Source organism: Paramacrobiotus metropolitanus, unplaced genomic scaffold (assembly GCF_019649055.1).
Source record: "Paramacrobiotus metropolitanus isolate TYO unplaced genomic scaffold, Prichtersi_v1.0 Parri_scaffold0000003, whole genome shotgun sequence".
In the NCBI taxonomy this organism is placed as follows: domain Eukaryota; kingdom Metazoa; phylum Tardigrada; class Eutardigrada; order Parachela; family Macrobiotidae; genus Paramacrobiotus; species Paramacrobiotus metropolitanus.
Window position 1 is genome coordinate 3,436,179 of NW_026570223.1, and position 17,798 is coordinate 3,453,976.

General features: G+C 47.7%; 2 protein-coding genes across 2 annotated transcripts; one reads left to right on the top strand and one right to left on the bottom strand.

The window, feature by feature from the left end:
- The first annotated feature begins 281 nt into the window (after nucleotides 1-281).
- LOC129593975 (cell surface glycoprotein 1-like) lies at nucleotides 282-3,394 on the top strand. Its single transcript, XM_055490517.1, has 3 exons — nucleotides 282-644; nucleotides 1,466-2,104; nucleotides 2,975-3,394. The coding sequence occupies exons 1-3, from the start codon at nucleotides 282-284 to the stop codon at nucleotides 3,392-3,394; spliced, it is 1,422 nt and encodes a 473-aa protein (XP_055346492.1).
- A 7,883-nt stretch (nucleotides 3,395-11,277) lies between these two features.
- On the bottom strand, nucleotides 11,278-16,348 carry LOC129594092 (pendrin-like). Its single transcript, XM_055490657.1, has 18 exons — nucleotides 16,003-16,348; nucleotides 15,604-15,818; nucleotides 15,418-15,450; nucleotides 15,338-15,354; nucleotides 15,184-15,199; nucleotides 14,918-14,995; nucleotides 14,604-14,800; nucleotides 14,336-14,400; nucleotides 14,132-14,234; nucleotides 13,938-14,072; nucleotides 13,694-13,882; nucleotides 13,341-13,560; nucleotides 13,052-13,188; nucleotides 12,904-12,977; nucleotides 12,672-12,774; nucleotides 12,039-12,606; nucleotides 11,829-11,968; nucleotides 11,278-11,637 (listed from the first exon to the last, which is right to left on the bottom strand). The coding sequence occupies exons 1-18, from the start codon at nucleotides 16,146-16,148 to the stop codon at nucleotides 11,521-11,523; spliced, it is 2,553 nt and encodes an 850-aa protein (XP_055346632.1). The 5' UTR covers nucleotides 16,149-16,348; the 3' UTR covers nucleotides 11,278-11,520.
- Nucleotides 16,349-17,798: the final 1,450 nt, after the last annotated feature.

Below are 17,798 nucleotides of genomic sequence, written 5' to 3' on the forward strand. Positions count from 1 at the left end.
AATTGACGGACAACATTGAAGAGCACAGCCCACGCAGGCGTCTCTTCCCGTCAAAGTCGCCATCACCAGTCAGGACCAAGGAACGACTCTTGGAAATCCTGAAGGCGACTCCGTCTTCCCACCACCGGCTGACGAAAGCCGAGCCCGTCACGGAAAGTGATGGGAGCGAAGGCTTTATTCACCTCGGCATCCATAAGAAGTTGGTCAGCCAAGCCAAAACGTTGGATCTTCAACGGATACTCTACGAAGCACAACTTCAAGGAGGTATCCGAGATCGGACCATGACGGATGAGCAACAGACTCAGACGGCCCAGAAGATCCATGCTACGATCCAGGACAGAGACAAAGTCTTGAGACGGTTGGTAACATTGAGATGCGGAAAGCAGGAGTTACGACAGCTCCCGCTGGATCCGACTATGATCCAGACAATTCAACGGCTCCGCAATCCGAGCATCAACCCGGGTGCTTACACGCTGGAAATCCAACCTCGGCCCGGAGAAGAGGTTACCGAGAAGATTCCGATAACAATGTTGGATAGTAGTGAAGATGAGGAGAATGCGGACAACGTTGACTCCGATGACTCCACTCAACAGAAGGCAGCGGCACCACCGAAGGGATCCACGCCGGAACGAGGCAGATCGCCGGTGAAACAAATTTCGCCGACCCGATCCGCATCCCAGCCCACTAAGCTGCCGAGTCAACCGACAATGGAAAAACCACTCAGGTTTACACCTCGGAACACTCCGACGAAACCGAAGAAAACCGAAGACGCGATGGACACAACATCCCCTTCGGAAGCGCGAGTCGAAACCATGGTCGAAACGTCACCACAAAGGGACGAACCGACCTCGATACACTCCGGCCCACGTCTAACAATTGACGAGTCTCGAACGAACGAGTCGGCAAAGGAATCGGTAAACATACCGACCAAACGGAGTACGGCTAAGGAGAAACCACCTCAGGACTCATCGCGCGAATTCCATGACGACCCAGCCTTACAACATGTGAAGGACTTGACAAGGTCGGAACAGGATGCCTGCATCGACATGGCATATCCGGAGGATAGGGAACTCTGGCACTCGTTGAGAATCCGACGTGCCAGCATACTCGGAAACACCACAGAAGCTCGGCGTGACCACGACCGGCTTACCGAGAAGATGGCCGACGTTATGAAACGTATGGGAGAACATTACCGAGCGGAAAAGAGTCGACCTAAAGCCCTACAAGCGGCTACGCCGACTCCACACAAGGTCACCGCTTCGGAACCCAAGTCGACCAAGAAGACGGCACAGCAATCCGTCAAGATGAAAGTCCTCCTCCAACCAGACAACCTTCCGTCCAGATCAACGATGATCTGGACACAGGTCATCAACTCGGCCAATTCCGCGAAATCCCACAAGGATAAACGGAAGGCCAAGAAGGAAGCAGCGAAACAACCGCTAAGCCGCAACCGACGGAAACTCAGAAGAAACCAGTAAAGCCGGAGGCCAAAGAGACGACCAAACCGAAGTCGGACTCTACGGTAAAGACGCCGAAGCCTAATCCGGCCAAGCGGCACAAGTCATCCGATGACTTGGATATTTCGGATGCCGGCCCACAAAGGACCGAGCAAAAGGAGAAAGCTCAACAACCGCACGACAAGGATGCGGTTGAGCGAAAATTCAAAGAAGTCATGGAGCGGACCGGCACAAAGCCGGCTAAGACTTCAGGAGGTCGGCTACGGAACCCACCAAAACCGCCGACTCCGATCGAACAACCCCAGCCCTCCACATCTAAGCAACAGTCTGACGTAGAATCCGACCAGATCTCGGACATCGAGGAAAAGGACTCAATCTCCGACCATGGAGAAGGTGATCCTTATGAAGGATTTAAGGGCGACCTGAAAGAAATGTTCGACCATGGAGCGGACACTGATGAATCACAGTGGCCAGCCCCAGACGATGCGCGCGAGCGTCTTCCGGACGAACAGCCGGATGACCCGGTCGATACATTAATCCGTACCGTCCGAGTACACGTCGAAATTGTCAGGAGCATCGAAAACGCCAGGAAAAACGGCGTGGACATTTACCAGTCCTTGGTCCGAGACCTGTCCAACAACATCCAAGTCGGAGGCGAAACCGGAAAATGGTTGACGCATCAACTCATGATGCAGATCGTCGCCTGGACTTTGGATTTCGGATTAGCAGTAGCCGTTCACCGACAATGGGGACGGATGGCCGAACTGCTCCCACCGGACCTTATCAAAGCACTTAAAAGTGCAGCCGCCAGGAATGCGGACGATACACCGACTAGAATTGCACGATGTATCGGATACATCCGGAATCCCCGTGGATCGACTTTGGTCCAGATCGCCCGTGTATATAACGTGATGTACATGGACAAGAAGGGGAATATCGACGACATCATCATCAATAGGATAAGCGACCGGATTACGTCCTTGGTCGAACAACACACCCTTCAGACGACTAACGCGGAACGAGATGTACCGGTACGGTATACCGTGCCTAACTTCATACCGGAACAACATCGGCGTGAGTTTAACCTCCGGATGTCTTATGTCAACACGGACAAGCCTCCGGCTGGTACGGAACCGACCGAAGAATACAGCGACTCCAACGAACAACCGTCGGACGATGCAGCCGCCTTGCTGCATATAGCTCGTACGGCTGGACAGTCGTCACAAAGACGAGTCCAAGTCTTACCCCGACCTCGAGCACCCCATGAACCGACAACATATGTCGGCACGGCAGCAGCTCCAGGGGGACGAGCAAGTACGGCAAAACCGACTAGGAGCGCGAAAGGACGGTTCATTCCGAGGGACGTACAATCACTCCCGCCGTCCTCGCCCATGGAAATTTCCCGGAACCGGAAGACTTGACCCAACAGAAGGAAAGTCAAAGTCGACTAAGACGAAGTCGACTAAGCCGGCCAAGAAAAAGAGCCGAAGTCATCGGAACCGACCTCGTCATCCGAGGAAGAAACCGAAGATGATGACGACGACGATTTCCAAACACCTGGGAACGGATCGCCGAAAGACGATGACGATGACGACGACGAAAATGGTAAACCACCACCACCGTCGAACCCGGCACCCCAACAGCAGGGCGAACCGGAGATACCGGATAGACAACCGGAAGAGAAGGACAGCAGCGACAAAGCTGAAGAGTCCAAAGGCAATGAAGACGATGGTGGAGTATATATCCCTCGTCAGTACGGTAAACGGATACCGATAACTCCTGACACTGACGAGCGGCCACTTCTCTCCGAATGGAATGAGGACACCATGGAAGTGTTGCCGGACGACATTCCCCCGTTGACCAACGTTAGGGTCAAATATACTGGCATCAAATCGGCCTCAAAACCGAAGCCGAGTGTATCGGAATACGATGCCTGATGGATGTACACATTCGCCGCCCTGAAGGCCTTGGCTACACGTGGACCGAAATTCGCCACACCAAGAATCGCCTTCAAACTCCTCCAACATTGGAAGGTAGACGAGAAGGGCGACTGGCGACAACTTAGCCAGAATAACGTGCGACATTACTGCGACCTGGGATACCATGCCGGGAAGATAATACGTACGTACACCAGCACAAAGCGGATGTACTACGAGTTCCCACCGGCTAAAAAGGACCCGGCCCCTTCAACATATGAAGGATGGACACACGCCATCGAAGCGTGTATGGAAATGTCCTGGCATCCCGACGGACTTACCCGTGGAGAAATACTCCACCAACTTACAGCACGGTTCGAGTTCGAGTGGACAGCAGCAGAACCGCAGTTGGTCGACCCCAAATACAAGCCTAAACCGGACGTAACTGCCGGACGCAAGAAGTATTCCCTGGAAGACGAATTGGAATTCGTCCTATCGAAGGCACTCTACCAACAAAGATTTGCCACAAACACCGATAAAGTCCAGGGCGGCCAACGGTTCATCGCATTAAACCCATCAACTCACCGGCACGGACACTTACCGAAGGAACGATCCACCTCGGCACAACCGACCGAGTTGACCGACTCGCACCAAGCAAGTCGGCCGGAGCCGACAGAAGCACCTACACGGGAGTGAGGGAACGCAGAACGCGTTGGAGGAGAGGCATAACCGACCTCCCTCCATTGACACCACACAGGCGTCATCGACCAACAGAAGTCGACTTACCTCATTAGACGACCACAAAGGCGTCTGGGACCAGCTCGAGAACCGACCTGGCCCGACCGTAGTAATTATAGGGTGTAAATCATAGGACACAACCGAGAAACGGTTGGCTTACCTTTGTTTTGACAGACTCGAACGGAAGCTTACACGGTGGACTGCCAACAGTGCGGGGATAACGCGACGAGGGACAACAACAGATTGCCTTGCGCGCAGTGTATCGTCTCCTTCACAAATGAACGGGTTCCCGGCACCGGACCGCAACACCGAGCTCAGGCGGCGGCACTTTACATTAATGTTGTCGCTGGTAACTTGAGCGCATATCGGTACCTGGCCGGCAGAGAATACCTCGTCAACCAATTAGAGTCGCATGAACAGGACAATTTGGCTACCATCCAGCGACAACGTAACCCGCGACCCGAGATGGGAAGGAACCCGGCCACCAGTCTTAACGGATAGACTGTGGGAGTACCGCCAGCTGCAAGACGCTAACCGTCAATTGGAGGACCAGAAGAAGATCAGAGAGGTCGACAAACGAATCGCCTCGATGAAGGTCCATCCCCCACCGACCGACTATGAACCAGAGATAAAAATTCGGTTACCGGCACCCACACAGGGTCGCTCGGATAGCGAACAGCTCATCCACGATGTACGAGACGTCTTCGTCGGAGACCCACACCGACCAATGACTAGCGCATCGGTGACAATGATAATGAATATGCCGGACGGAACCCAACAGCCGGTTACCTTTACTCCGGCGACCCAGGAACAGTTGATGGCAATCCCACACAGGGCAACGCCAGTAGTTACACAGGCTCGCCCAACTGTTTCCCAGCAGATTCCCCAACATGGAACCCATGGAACTCGGACTCAACCGGCAACTCAACAGCAGCAGCGCCGACCGAGTAAAAACCTAGCGGGACACGACCTCCGACACAGGATTGGTCCTGTCGATCTTCGAGACAGAATCGAAGAGCAACGCGCAGTCATTCGCCAAGTCGGAAAAGAGCCGACCAGACCTCCACCAGGAAAACGGACTGGATCTGGAGAAACGGGAATCGGACTCACGGTCGACTTAACAAATAAGTCGAAACGTAACTTTGTCCCACCCGAACAGCAGCCGGAAGCCCATCAGGCGGAACCGGCGGCCGAAGTCCCAGCTGAACTGGCAGCTCAACCAGAACAAATGGACGTCGAAGTAGCCGACCAGATGGCGCAACTACCACAAGTAGAAGTGCCGATCCGAGAAGACCCTCGTTATGACCGCGCTCGACAACAAGGAATCGAGGTCGTCATGCTACATCCCACCGAACGGACAAACCACATTATGAACGTCATGAATTACGAGGAACGGAATCGACCACAAATTTGGCGAATGGTAGAAAACCTCCGTCAATTCCTCGTCCGATCTGGATACCAGACGTTACTGGAACAACATCAGTGGCAACCGGACTTCAACATGAATGCGCACACAGCACAGAATGTTGAACATCCGTACACCAGATCGAATGCGTTACCGTCGATGACCGACCCGGTCTTGCTGAATGTACCACTTTACAGCCCGGACGGGACGCGTGCGAGCCAACTAGGAGCTCGGGAATACCCCCATGATGAGTTGGAGAGTATTGCCCAGTTCGTCATCACGGACGCCCACCCAGCCTTCGTAATAACCGCGGCTCGGGCAGCACTGGATTTAACACAGTACCTTCCAGAAGGGGAAGTCGACATGGCCCAGGACGGAGTCACAGCATTCCTGCGATTTATCTTCGCAGCTCGGCTCGGCAATTACTTTTGCCACTACACCCTGTACGGCCTATACCAGAACGAAATGATACCAGCGGCTGTGGAAACCCTCGTCGCCCAACTCGGCACACCAATGAGAAGTGTTATCCTCGCCATCTGGATGCGCGACCTGCTGTACACCCACGAACGGTATGCGACAAAGTATGCCTTTCGCGAGGATCACGTAGATCTCAGCGACGACGCGACCCGATTCATCAGCTGGTACCGACAAAACAAGACTTTGCCTAGCGGATTTAACTCATCGCCCTACGAACCTTAGATGTCGGATGACATAGCACCCGGCGCACGACCGTATGCGCTGCGGCTCCGCAAACAGGCGGCCAGGGAATCGAGGAAAGGCAGAGCGGATCGCCCTGGCCAAGAAACGGATGAGACCGACGAGATGTCTCAACGGAGTGGCCCGGCGACTTGTAAACCCAAGGATCCGACTATCCGGCCACACAACCGACCTGGCCCGGATGATGAAGATGAAGATGATTACTTCGGCGGCGACAAACCCGTCGAAGTCCCACTCAATTAAGATCGAGTTCCCACATTGGAACTCGATCCCCACTCGAACAAACCGAGGGACTTAACGCCGAGAAACGGCACGGTCGAGAACCGACCTGACTGAGAACCAGTCTAACGGACAAATGGCACCGTCGAGAAACGACCCCGGAATGGACATTTTTCTTCAGTTTTCTCTCCCCAGAAACCGACCAAACCATGTATACAGCGGAAGTCAACGATGACTTTGCCAGAATGCTGACTACACAAGTCAGCCGGATTCTTCGGTTTTGACCCGGACATGGATGGTTAGACCTGACAAACCGGTTTTTCCACCGTTCCGGTACGTCTCCCGAGGAATCCCTGGACAGAACTGAGCAAACCGACCTCAGTTCCCCCAGCATGGCATGAACAGATCGTGAACCACATCTGCTAACATAGCAGATCGACAACCACGTTCTGCGACCATCGGAGCCAACAGAAGCCCCAATCCGCGTTACATGGAGCCGACCGATAGTTACATGGTACAGATCACACCATTAACCACGACCGGCTATGAAGATTACTCCGGCCAACCGACTCCGGAGCATAGACCGAGAGGATTACGCTAACGTGGCGCTGAATACGTCGCTGCGTGTTCACCGCCATGTTTGCCGAGCACCCGTGGCCAACTTCGGAACCGGGTAGCCGAGCAGCCTTCACCAGTGTAAATAGCGGATATCCCTCGGCCGAGCTGCCAACAGTGCAGGAAGACTCGGATTTGACTATACGTACTTGAGCGACCAAAGGTCGACTTCGTACTTCACTCATAACTTGGAGATATAACAGATATCGCGGCACTAGCCGACCACAAAGGTCGGTTGTGCAAGCCGATCACAAAGATCGGTTTTGGAAAACTCGGAACAGATTGTTCAGAGAGTTGAAGTCGGAATCGCAACGATGCATGATCGCCGAACTACGACTTGCTACCTTAGCCGATCACACAGATCGACTAAGTATACGGTAGCCGACTAACGAGAAATCGACATTATGGCCGACCACACAGGTCGACCATAACGGCCAACAGAAGTCGCCATGAAGAATGAACGGAAGCAGTAGCCACGTGGTACTTGACCGATTCTCCGTTTGAACCCAGATCTACAGGAACTCAACTAGGAACCTGTACCCGGAGTCCAACCGCAGTCTCCCCCGGACGATATCGGGTAAACCAGCCGATTCACCGGTGACCACGACTACGCGCGTCTCGAACGTGCTGCCATTACCTGAAGAGGAACAGCGACGGTGATTTGGCCGCCACTCCAACGACTCCGCCGCGACCTGCTCCCCCATGTCTTCAATGGAACACCTTAGGCAGACCGAGTTAGAACACTCGGCCGGCACCCTTAACGAACCCCCGATGACGATGACCACCTGCCCGCAACAGTACTGGCCAGTTGGCTAACGTCACCGGCAAAGAAAATTTCCCCGTGGACCTGAGTTGTCTACCCCCAACAGAAGCGGCTAGGCGTCTCAGGTTCGCGACAAAACAAAATGGAAGAACTGGATCTGACAACCTCAGGGACTTGCATGTGCATGAAGCTTTTAAACCAAAGAGCTTGGCTTGTCAACCGGGGCCACAAAGACCCTTAGTGTTGTAAGCGAGCACAATCGCATGACGAAGCGCCAGTCACTCGGCCAACAGACGCCAAGGAAACTCCTACTTCGCAGGACTCGGCGGCCCAGAGGCAAGTCATTCGGATCAACAAGCCAACAGTAGCTCGGATCCGACCTAGAAGTTCATGTCGGAAAAGTTCACAGGAGAAACGGAGTTGTGCTGCTGAATGTCCTTCTGCCAGTCTGAACTGACAGTAGGATATCCGAACAACGGAAACCCGGTCGACTGTAGCCGTACGCACAGAACTCCTAAAGCAAGTCGGAAGTTTCCGAACGGAGGTCGGAAGTACACGACAACAGGTCGGAAAACCCATCAGAAGTAGAAAACCGACCTCCCAGCCGAAGAATTTTGCCTTTTCGACGGATGAACACACAGTTCATCCGACTCGAAGAAGTCGGAAATCAGCCGACCTCGGAATCCCGACATGGATGGCCGACCTCGAATGAAGGTCGGAAGTGACCGAATAGAAGTCGGAAGGATACGACAACAAGTCGGCAAAGGCATTTGGAAGTCGAGAACCGACCTCCTGACGGAAAAACTTAGCCTTCGGACGGATGAACACACAGTTCATCCGACCTTCCGAAGTCGACCATAACCGACCACAAGTCGGAAGTCGGAGACCCAGTCAACATGACCGAAGACGATTGATCACTTTTCGCGGTGGATGAATCCGACCTGAAGGCACTTATTTAGCCCCACATGGGCATGTTATTGCAGGTTAACCCTAGTCGACCACCGACGGATAGGATGACCGACCTCGACAGAAGGTCGGATAACAACGGAATATACCGGATGGAAGTCGACCGGACGCTTCCACCGAACAAACTCATGATTTCCGATCGGACCTTCGAGCCAGTTCGACTCGGATTACTCCAAACCAGGCTCGTGGTAGCAGATTAAACGGTTGTAACCGACCACTTTTAAACGGAACTGCTGTGCATGACGACCACAAAGGCCGCATGACTTACATACAGCTTTTTCCGACCTGAACTTTCAGAATTCGGAACATAGCCGAATTCCCCTTAGCCGCCGATCGACTTATCGGTAGGCCGACCTTGGTCAAACCGACCTTGGTCCTATTCCCCATCCAGAGAGGATGCCTCGGCATTTGCATCAGCAACAGTGCCTCTCTATCCCGAACGGACGGATACGAGTCGGAAGTAAGTGTTTAACCGTGCTTATCCGACCTCGGTGAATGTAACCGGTTACGACGGGTAGCCCGGGAACTGATGCCCTGGACCCAACTTTACCGGACGAAAGTGGACAGGAGACCCCGTGGAGACTCAATCGCCCCGTGGACGTCATCCTAGTCGGAATAGGACCCCCGGACAGATTTTTGCATTTTTCTAGCATTTCTCCTAACAAACGGAATTGTATTTTTCTAGTTCGATCTCTTTGACAGATCTGTTTTGTAACCCCTTTTGCTCACTGGAATTGTGATTAAACTTTATTTACTTTCTTTCGCGCTGCATAAACTTTCATTACATTTTTTTACATTGTTCTCCGCTGCCAACAGACGCAAGAAGCCAGCCAACAGAAGCATCACCGGTCCAACGAAACGCCCGAGCGGCTTCCGGATTTCCCGGCCGTGAGTGGCTTCCACTCATGGGTTCGGAAGTGAAGAAGGGACGGTCGACCAGACACCGGACTCCCACTGCCAGAGGACGCGTACCGGCGACCCCACATGGGTCCGACCGGAGAGTCGTGCGGTACTGGTGCGGTACCGAGTCGGAGCATCCTTCGCGGGAGCTCGGATTCCCGCCCAGAGGCATGTCAGAGGCGTACGACTGCGCCTGGTGCGTACGGTCCACACAGGACGTACTTGCACCATTGCTTGCCGTTACCACCTCTCTCGCTGTACGTACGTGTGCTGCTGCACTGCACTCATCCGCTGAAGCGGATATACGCAGCATACACTGAGCCACACTTGCTCTCTCGTTCCTCTCTCGCAGTATGACTCAGCGTTCATACGCTCGCGTTGGATAGAGTCCAGTCTGCGCATCATCACACAGCTGATGGCACACAGCACGTGCTTGCCGCCAGTTGCTTTTTTCACGCCTTGACGGACGCTCAAGAGCTTTTCTAGCACACACTTGCTTGGCCATCACGGCTATGTTCTTGCTTTCCTGCTATTACGCAGCATTGCTCCCCTTTATTTGTCAATAAAGCATCACTCGTGATCTCCTCGTGCTTATCTGTTACATAAGTCATAAAATTTTCGTTTATCTGACAATTTTTTATTTATCTACTTTCACTTCACAAACTTAAAATTTTTTCTGCATTTTTTGAGCCATAGTACGAGCGGATTGTACGAAACTGAAAGTTTTGATAAACACAAAACCCGCAGGGGTGGTCAATTGCGACACACTGATCGTCTCCCCTACCGTGACGTCATCGTACACGGTGCAAGTTCGATTGGATACCTGTTAGTTTAGTAATATTATGATAAATGATATATTTTCTGTCCGCTAATGTGGTCGTGTTAGGGTTGCACCCATAACCTTTGGTAACTTGCTTACGGGCTGCAGTAAAGTACACGCAAATCTTATAAATTTTTGTAATGTAATAATTATTATAATTCTGTAAATTTCATAAGGTGCTTAAGGATGGCAATACAACCTTCACTCGGTAGTTGAATTACGTAGCTTGCTCTTACGTAGGTTGGTCGTAGACATAACGGGAAACTTTCAACCGAGCGTCACCGGATACTAATGGTATATTCCCGGTGCGTGCTTCTTGGTCACCGACTGTAAAAACGGGCACACTGGCCGCATGCGGAATAGGTTGCGGCATAATGTAAGGGATAAATCAGGTTTCCATAAATATCAACGCTGCTGACAACTCTTGACCTCCACTGTATAATGGCCAAACAGGCACAGTTATGCTAATTATTTTCTAATACGACCACCATAAAACGCTGGATACATGCTCGTGACTGTCAGTCAGTATACAAGGAAATTGATATCACACTCCTAGTTGTTATCACTATGAGTAGTTTGTGCTTCTGGAAGTTAAGGCCGTACAATTATTACGATCTAATGTGTACCAACGTTTGATTTGCCTTCGGGTTTAATCCACTTTTTGGCATATTGCACTTGGCCACTGTTTTGATACTAAAAAGTGATACGTTAAGTGTGACTTACTGATTTCTTTGAAAAGTGACCAAACTGCATTTTTTACAACAGCGTTACCGCTTATTCGAATTTTTTTGTCGTTTCCATTGAATTAATCTAACTGCAAAAAAATTGGCATTTCCCGTTATTTAAGATACCACCAATGTTTTTCCTAACCAAGGCAGATATTCACAGCTGTTGTAACAGCAAGGCACAACGTAATTAAAACGGTTATAAACTGCAATTTTGCGGTTTTTGCACAGCTTGTGTGAACAACCATAGAAGCATCCATATCGACTCGAGCAGCCGAGTTACAATTCATGAGTGTTTTCGTATGCTTTGTTAACGTATTCGTGAGTTCGAGTGGTAGGCAAAAAGACCAGATCTTTAGCTTCTTCGGTGTTGAGGCGAAGCAGTGTATTGTGCATCTGTAAAGAATTACATAATTCACACTGCTCACAGTGATCCTGTATTTGCTTCCAACAAGCGACTGCTTTTTGACGGTCAGCGTGGGAAAAGTCCATATAATTATTTAATAACAACTAACGTGGACAGCACTCCATCACTGGCTAAAATCTACGTAACGACATTGATACAAGTTTTGAAAATGGACACATACGTTCAAGGCGGCACTGTTTGTTCCGCTGCGACGTTGGATGTTCAGTGCGTACAGTACAGCATCGTGCAAGGTCACGAACACCTGATGCGGCTTAATGTATTCCGATACTCCACAAAGGTCCAGCATATCCCGAACAGCCTCTGCAGAATTTCAAGAGAACACAACTTGTAATAAATTTTACACAATGAATTTACTCAATAACAGACTTACTTGTGGTGCATGCCAGTACTAATTCTACATCAACCGCCGCGCATTCTGTAGCACACTTCTTCAGAAACCCCGCCCCGGTGACATCAACAAAGCAAATCTCCGAGCAGTCAATAATCAAATGTTTAATCGGTACCATCTCCGCCATACTCAGTGTTTCATCACTTTCCGTCTGACTCTGATAACTATGGCGTACGTCATTGAGGATTTCCATATCGATATTGGGCTGTACCAAGCGTTTAACATTGAACAGACTCATGCGGCGTGACCCCGAGCTGCGCTGGGTGGTCAACGTGGGACCGCTGACACTCATGCGGCTGATACGTCGCTGTTTGTCTTCTTCCACATCGGCATTTTCGTCTACCGTGGTGATATTATTGGTGAACGCAAAATTATGCAGATTTTCTGGCTCGGTCTCCTGTGTGGTGGCGTATTCTTTGGTTTCACGGTACTGCTTAATGATGTTGTTAAGGTCAGCCCAGGCGTATAAGCGACGTTTAATATAAGAGGCATTAGCAAAGTAAATTGGGGCGTCCACGCGAACAATTTTAATACCTAGCACTTCAACAGCCTAAAAGTATTTTTGTGTAAGATTAGCAATATATTTATGTATCTAGGCAATTGTAGAAAATTTACCGATGGATACACATCGGCTCGCCGATAGATGTCCGTGCCGGGAAGGCGACCTAATGGTCCGACCTTTGGTTTCTGCAGTCTAAGCATTACGGTGGCGATTGACCTGTAGCCACAGTTCCCGTTATAAACATTCCAAAATTTTTTGTGTGGATTTGTTATTGTCTGGATAGTTCTTTTACTGACAAAATTTTCAGTTTTCTGGTCTAGTTAAATTCATACAGACTGTACTGACCATCCAACGCCGACTGCCAAGCCAAGATCGACATCAAGAATAATGGTGCCCATGAAGACAGCCAAAAATATGGACTGAAAAACAAGACCTACATAATGTACCTTACAAGTCGAAATCTGAAAACAGTCTGCATTAGGGTTCTCCTTACCCAGTCTACAAAGGATAATTTCCACAGCGTTAACAGCTCAGCAATTTGGAACATAAGCTTCAACACCGAAACCATTACGATCGCGCCGAGACAAGGTTTCGGTAAAGGCTCCAAGAATTTGCCCAGTGCCAACACCACTGTTGTAAAACGGTACAGGTTGCATAAAATGATGAAAACAAGGATACCATAATTACTGGAAAACTGTTTTAATTTTTGGTTGTGTCTATACCAGACCAAAATTTATTTCTTCGTGACAGCATTAAGCGAAAACACATTTATGAAGTGTTACCAATTAAAATAATGGTGCACTGGACGAGGCTCACAATCTGTGTTTTGCCACCAACATCATTTTGTACGGCGGTTCGGGCAACGGATGCACTTGACGGAAAGCACTGAAAAAACGCTCCAAACACTTTGGCCAGACCCATCGCTTTGAATTCCTGGTTGGGATCTATAGAGTATCCGTGCCGGCTGGCGAATAACAAGCCGAGTGTGATGCTAATGGACATCTGTAACGACCCATATTTTGTGACCTTTCCTTAATATAATTAAATTTACATATTATAACTTTATATAGATCATGCACCAGATAACTGGAATAAGGTTCCATATATGCAGGTGTGTTTATAGAGTAACACTTACCGAAACAACCGATATCGCAAAGGTATCGCCAATCATTGTGCCCATTTTGGAAAAGTCCGGCAGTTGTGGAGCGGGCAAACCCAGCGGAATTTTCTTAATAATACTCACACCGTAATTGACTTCCAAACCCATGAGATAAGAAATGAGCGTCCCAAAAATTACAATAAACAATTCAGCCGGAACCGGAACCTAATAAAACCGCCATGCATTCAAGGCCATCCGAGCATTTTTTAGCATATCTTACCTTTATGACGGCCATAATTCGTCTGTTGCCATTAATACCAAACTTGACTGCGATCAGGAAAACGACAGAAATGGCGCCCACAATAAAGGTGGCAATATGTGTAGTAGCGATAACTTTGAAGAAATTAATATACGTCTAGAAACCATACTGAATTTTCATGCTTTTACAACAGATAAAGGACTCCAGAAATTTACATTTATGATTTTTAAGGGTCCGTAGTAATCCTGCAGACCTTTCACACCAAAAACCGAGCGTAATTGACTAGTAAAAACATGAAACGCTGCTCCGCAAGTAAACCTGCAAAAGAATGCGGTTAGTCGGTTTGGCTTTTATGACCTTTTGGGTATATCTAAATGTTTCTAAAAACTTGACCTAGGTTTGCCTTTTTTTACACTAACCCTTGAACTAGCTGATCGGAAAAATAAACAACAAGTCCACCGGCTCCAATCAGACCAAAGGCTAACTACGCAACAAAACACCCATTTTAGTGCACTGTTTAACCATAAAGGTAAAATCACTGTGTATGCAGCATATACAGGGATAGTTCATAAATATATATTTTTCGCCGAGTAAGTATTCCTTTAGGTAGCAATACTGTATTGCTACCTAAAGGAAAGTATTGTACATATTTAAGAATCCCAGCAAGGAGTTTCATTTCTTTAATACCTGCCATATTCCACAAAGAAATCCAGCCGCCGAAGCTATTTCGATTTGACTCCATTCGGCAATAGTGTATACCGATCCATTATACGGTAATTCGTTATACTCAGGATGAATGATATTGCCAGTGCTCGCATCCCTCGCAAATTTAGCATGCTGGCTAAGAATCTTGCTGGTCATTACACTTGTTACTGCATCAGTTCCTAAACAGAATTACTTTACGCACCTAGCTTTATTTTCACAAAATACTTACTGCTCTAGCGTGTATACTTCTATACACGAGATTTGTACAATTCCTGCATAACTGACTTTTTTCTTACCTAGCGAAAGATGTCGCGACGTTGCCATCAAGAAATAGACCAACAATGGGAAGAACGACACATATAATCCAGTGACCGCTGAAAAGGCATCTTATAGTATTTTATAGTACGGCATAAATGCAACGAGCATTTCCACTTTGACTGCGCTTAATTAAATACTGCAAGTATCAATCCTACAAAAATAAAAATTCGTAATGCTGCGTTGGAGGAATCCGTCCGTCAACATCGAAAGCTTCTCTTTGCTTCAATTTTTGTAACCAGCTTACCTGGAGTATATGTGGCCTATAAAAATAATAGCAAACGTGTTACCAAACAATGTAATACTCCATATATCTGCCTCCCTCCACTGCTAAAATGTAACATCGTCAAAACGATAATACTAAAATGAAGATCAAACCTATGATGCGACAATGCAATTACCATAGCGTAGGCGACTCCTGCAAATATGAGAATAAATTGCAGTACTTATGGGAAAATCCAGTAAAAGCACAGTACAATACCTTGCGGAGTGTTTAGGAATCCAATTGTTAGACCTAAAAATAATTATGCCAAAAGATTAGTATGGAAACTTCTCTACGTAATACATTTGGTAGACGCACATGCATTCCATATAAATTGAAAGTTATTTGCATGACGCTAAACTGCAGTATAAAAGTTATTAAATAGATCTCGCACATGCCATTTACCGGCCACAAAGTCTGCCACCAGATTTGACCTCCAGTCATAACGAGGTAGCCAATCTATCACAGGCAGCCAGTTGACCACTTTCCGGTAGACACTACGTTTTGTTATGCGTTTGCCTTGCACCGAGCGTGCCCAGAACTTCCGGCACTGTCTCTGCAAATCTTGCCATGGCGTCAACGGTGGCCCCGGTTGCCAAAGACCGTAAGTGGCATCGAAACTAAATAATCACTTTAATTACAATTTCTACATAGGTTACGTTACGGTTACTCCATATAAAATTTACTTTAATGGGTATTTTTTAAAACTGTAAAGAGGATGCATTTATAGTACAGGTACAGATTTGTTTGAGCAGAAAAATTATTATTTATTCGTCAGCCTTAACGAAAATATTATAATATTACCTGGGTTGGTCGAAAACAAGCCGTGTAACTTTAAGACGAGCATTTTCTCCACTGGGTTGTGGAATACGGGCATTTGTCTTCGATCCAGGAACGTCACCAACCGTAAAAACAGGGCTGTTGGAAGTCTGCGATGGAATCTGAGACATCAAAGTTGGTGTTGCTAGTCTTATGGCTCAAAAAAGCGCAAGCAGTTTACAACTATCTGCCGGTCAAAACACTGGTTCTAAATATGTATGTGATTGCACGCTTATGTTCCTGTCCGTGCGAGGTCTGTAGCTCTATTAAATTAATTAAGCAGGGGAATACTGGGATACACCGCATACAGATCCGATAAAAGAAACGTGTAAACGTAATGGTCGTTTTTTCTTCTTATTAAGGTTTGGCAAGGTATGCATTGTGCACACAGTCATACAACGTTCAAAATTATTTATGTGCAGAGATATACTACCGGCTTCCACGGCCAAAAAAATAGTTTACACCAATGTTAATCGCATAGTTTAATACTCATAAAGCAGACAACTTACAGAAAAAAGGAACTAATAAATGGAAGCAAAATCACTGATTCCTGACGACAGTGCTTTTTAATCAGCTACACACTGGCAGAATGGCTAGATCTCTGTTGTGGGCACAAGCTGCTTGTGCATTGTTTTCACCCGAATGATTTTATAGCAGACCCATTTAGTTTCACAAACTTGGCTGTGTGTAGATATATTCAGTTTTCACATGATCTAAGTTTTTTTGCACGTTACTGTATTAATAGTTAGGAGCATTCGCACAATTTGCAGTTTTTCAGTCACGATATGCAAAATCACTCAGTTGACAAAGGTTGCTCGCTTAGACTGATACTACTCTATTCAGTACTGTACCTAATTATAGATATTTTCAAAGCACTACACCGGTGATCGGTGGTATACATTACTTACGTTGGTTAAACACTATTGGGCATCCGTATTTAAAAAACCTACTCATGCAGTAACGTGCACTATAGATAACCAAAGTGAAATATGGCTCCCGAGCACGCGGTAAAATAAGTTTAGTGCGTGCGCACGCAAATAAAAGCTAAAATTTCTGAACCATTTAAATTTTTGTACGGTCAAATACATCCGAGGCAACACGTTCTTTGCAGTAATTAGCCGGGTACGTAACGAGATATCATTATGCCAAGAAAATAAGCCTTATATTAATATTTTTTAGGTATTGCTATTGAACACAGTTTTTCGTCATTATTGCTTCGGTACCTGCATTGCTGGTCTGTTTTGTTTCATGATGCTTGCCCGTCTTTACTGTATTTTTGTATGACTTTTTAATACCTTAAGCTACCGTAAGGTCAGATTATTACTACATATATTATAACTAATAATTTCCAGCGATCTCGGAAAAGCTGAAAAACTACACAAATTTCAATTCATATTTCTTACATGTATATGGCAATGAACAAGGTTGAAGCACCATATTTATGTCCCGTTTTTCTCCCGGAATACTGTTTTGTACCGCTGTCAGTGGAGGTATATAATCCGTTGTGACCTTTTCTGTGAATCGTGTTTTTATGCTGTATTTACACCTTTCTAACTATTTGCTATTGTGAAACATGCATTTAGGTATTACAGTTTGTGGTTAATAACAAAATGACCGGGCTGAGGGAGATCCGGGACGGGATTACAGGACTTAAGCTTGGAGAAGCAGGACGCCGCATATAGAACAAATGCCGGAACAGCCTCTTAATCCTCACCATTTTATGATTAACTTGTGCATATTTAAGAGCGCGCTTTTCAAATATGTTTTCACATGCCGCACCT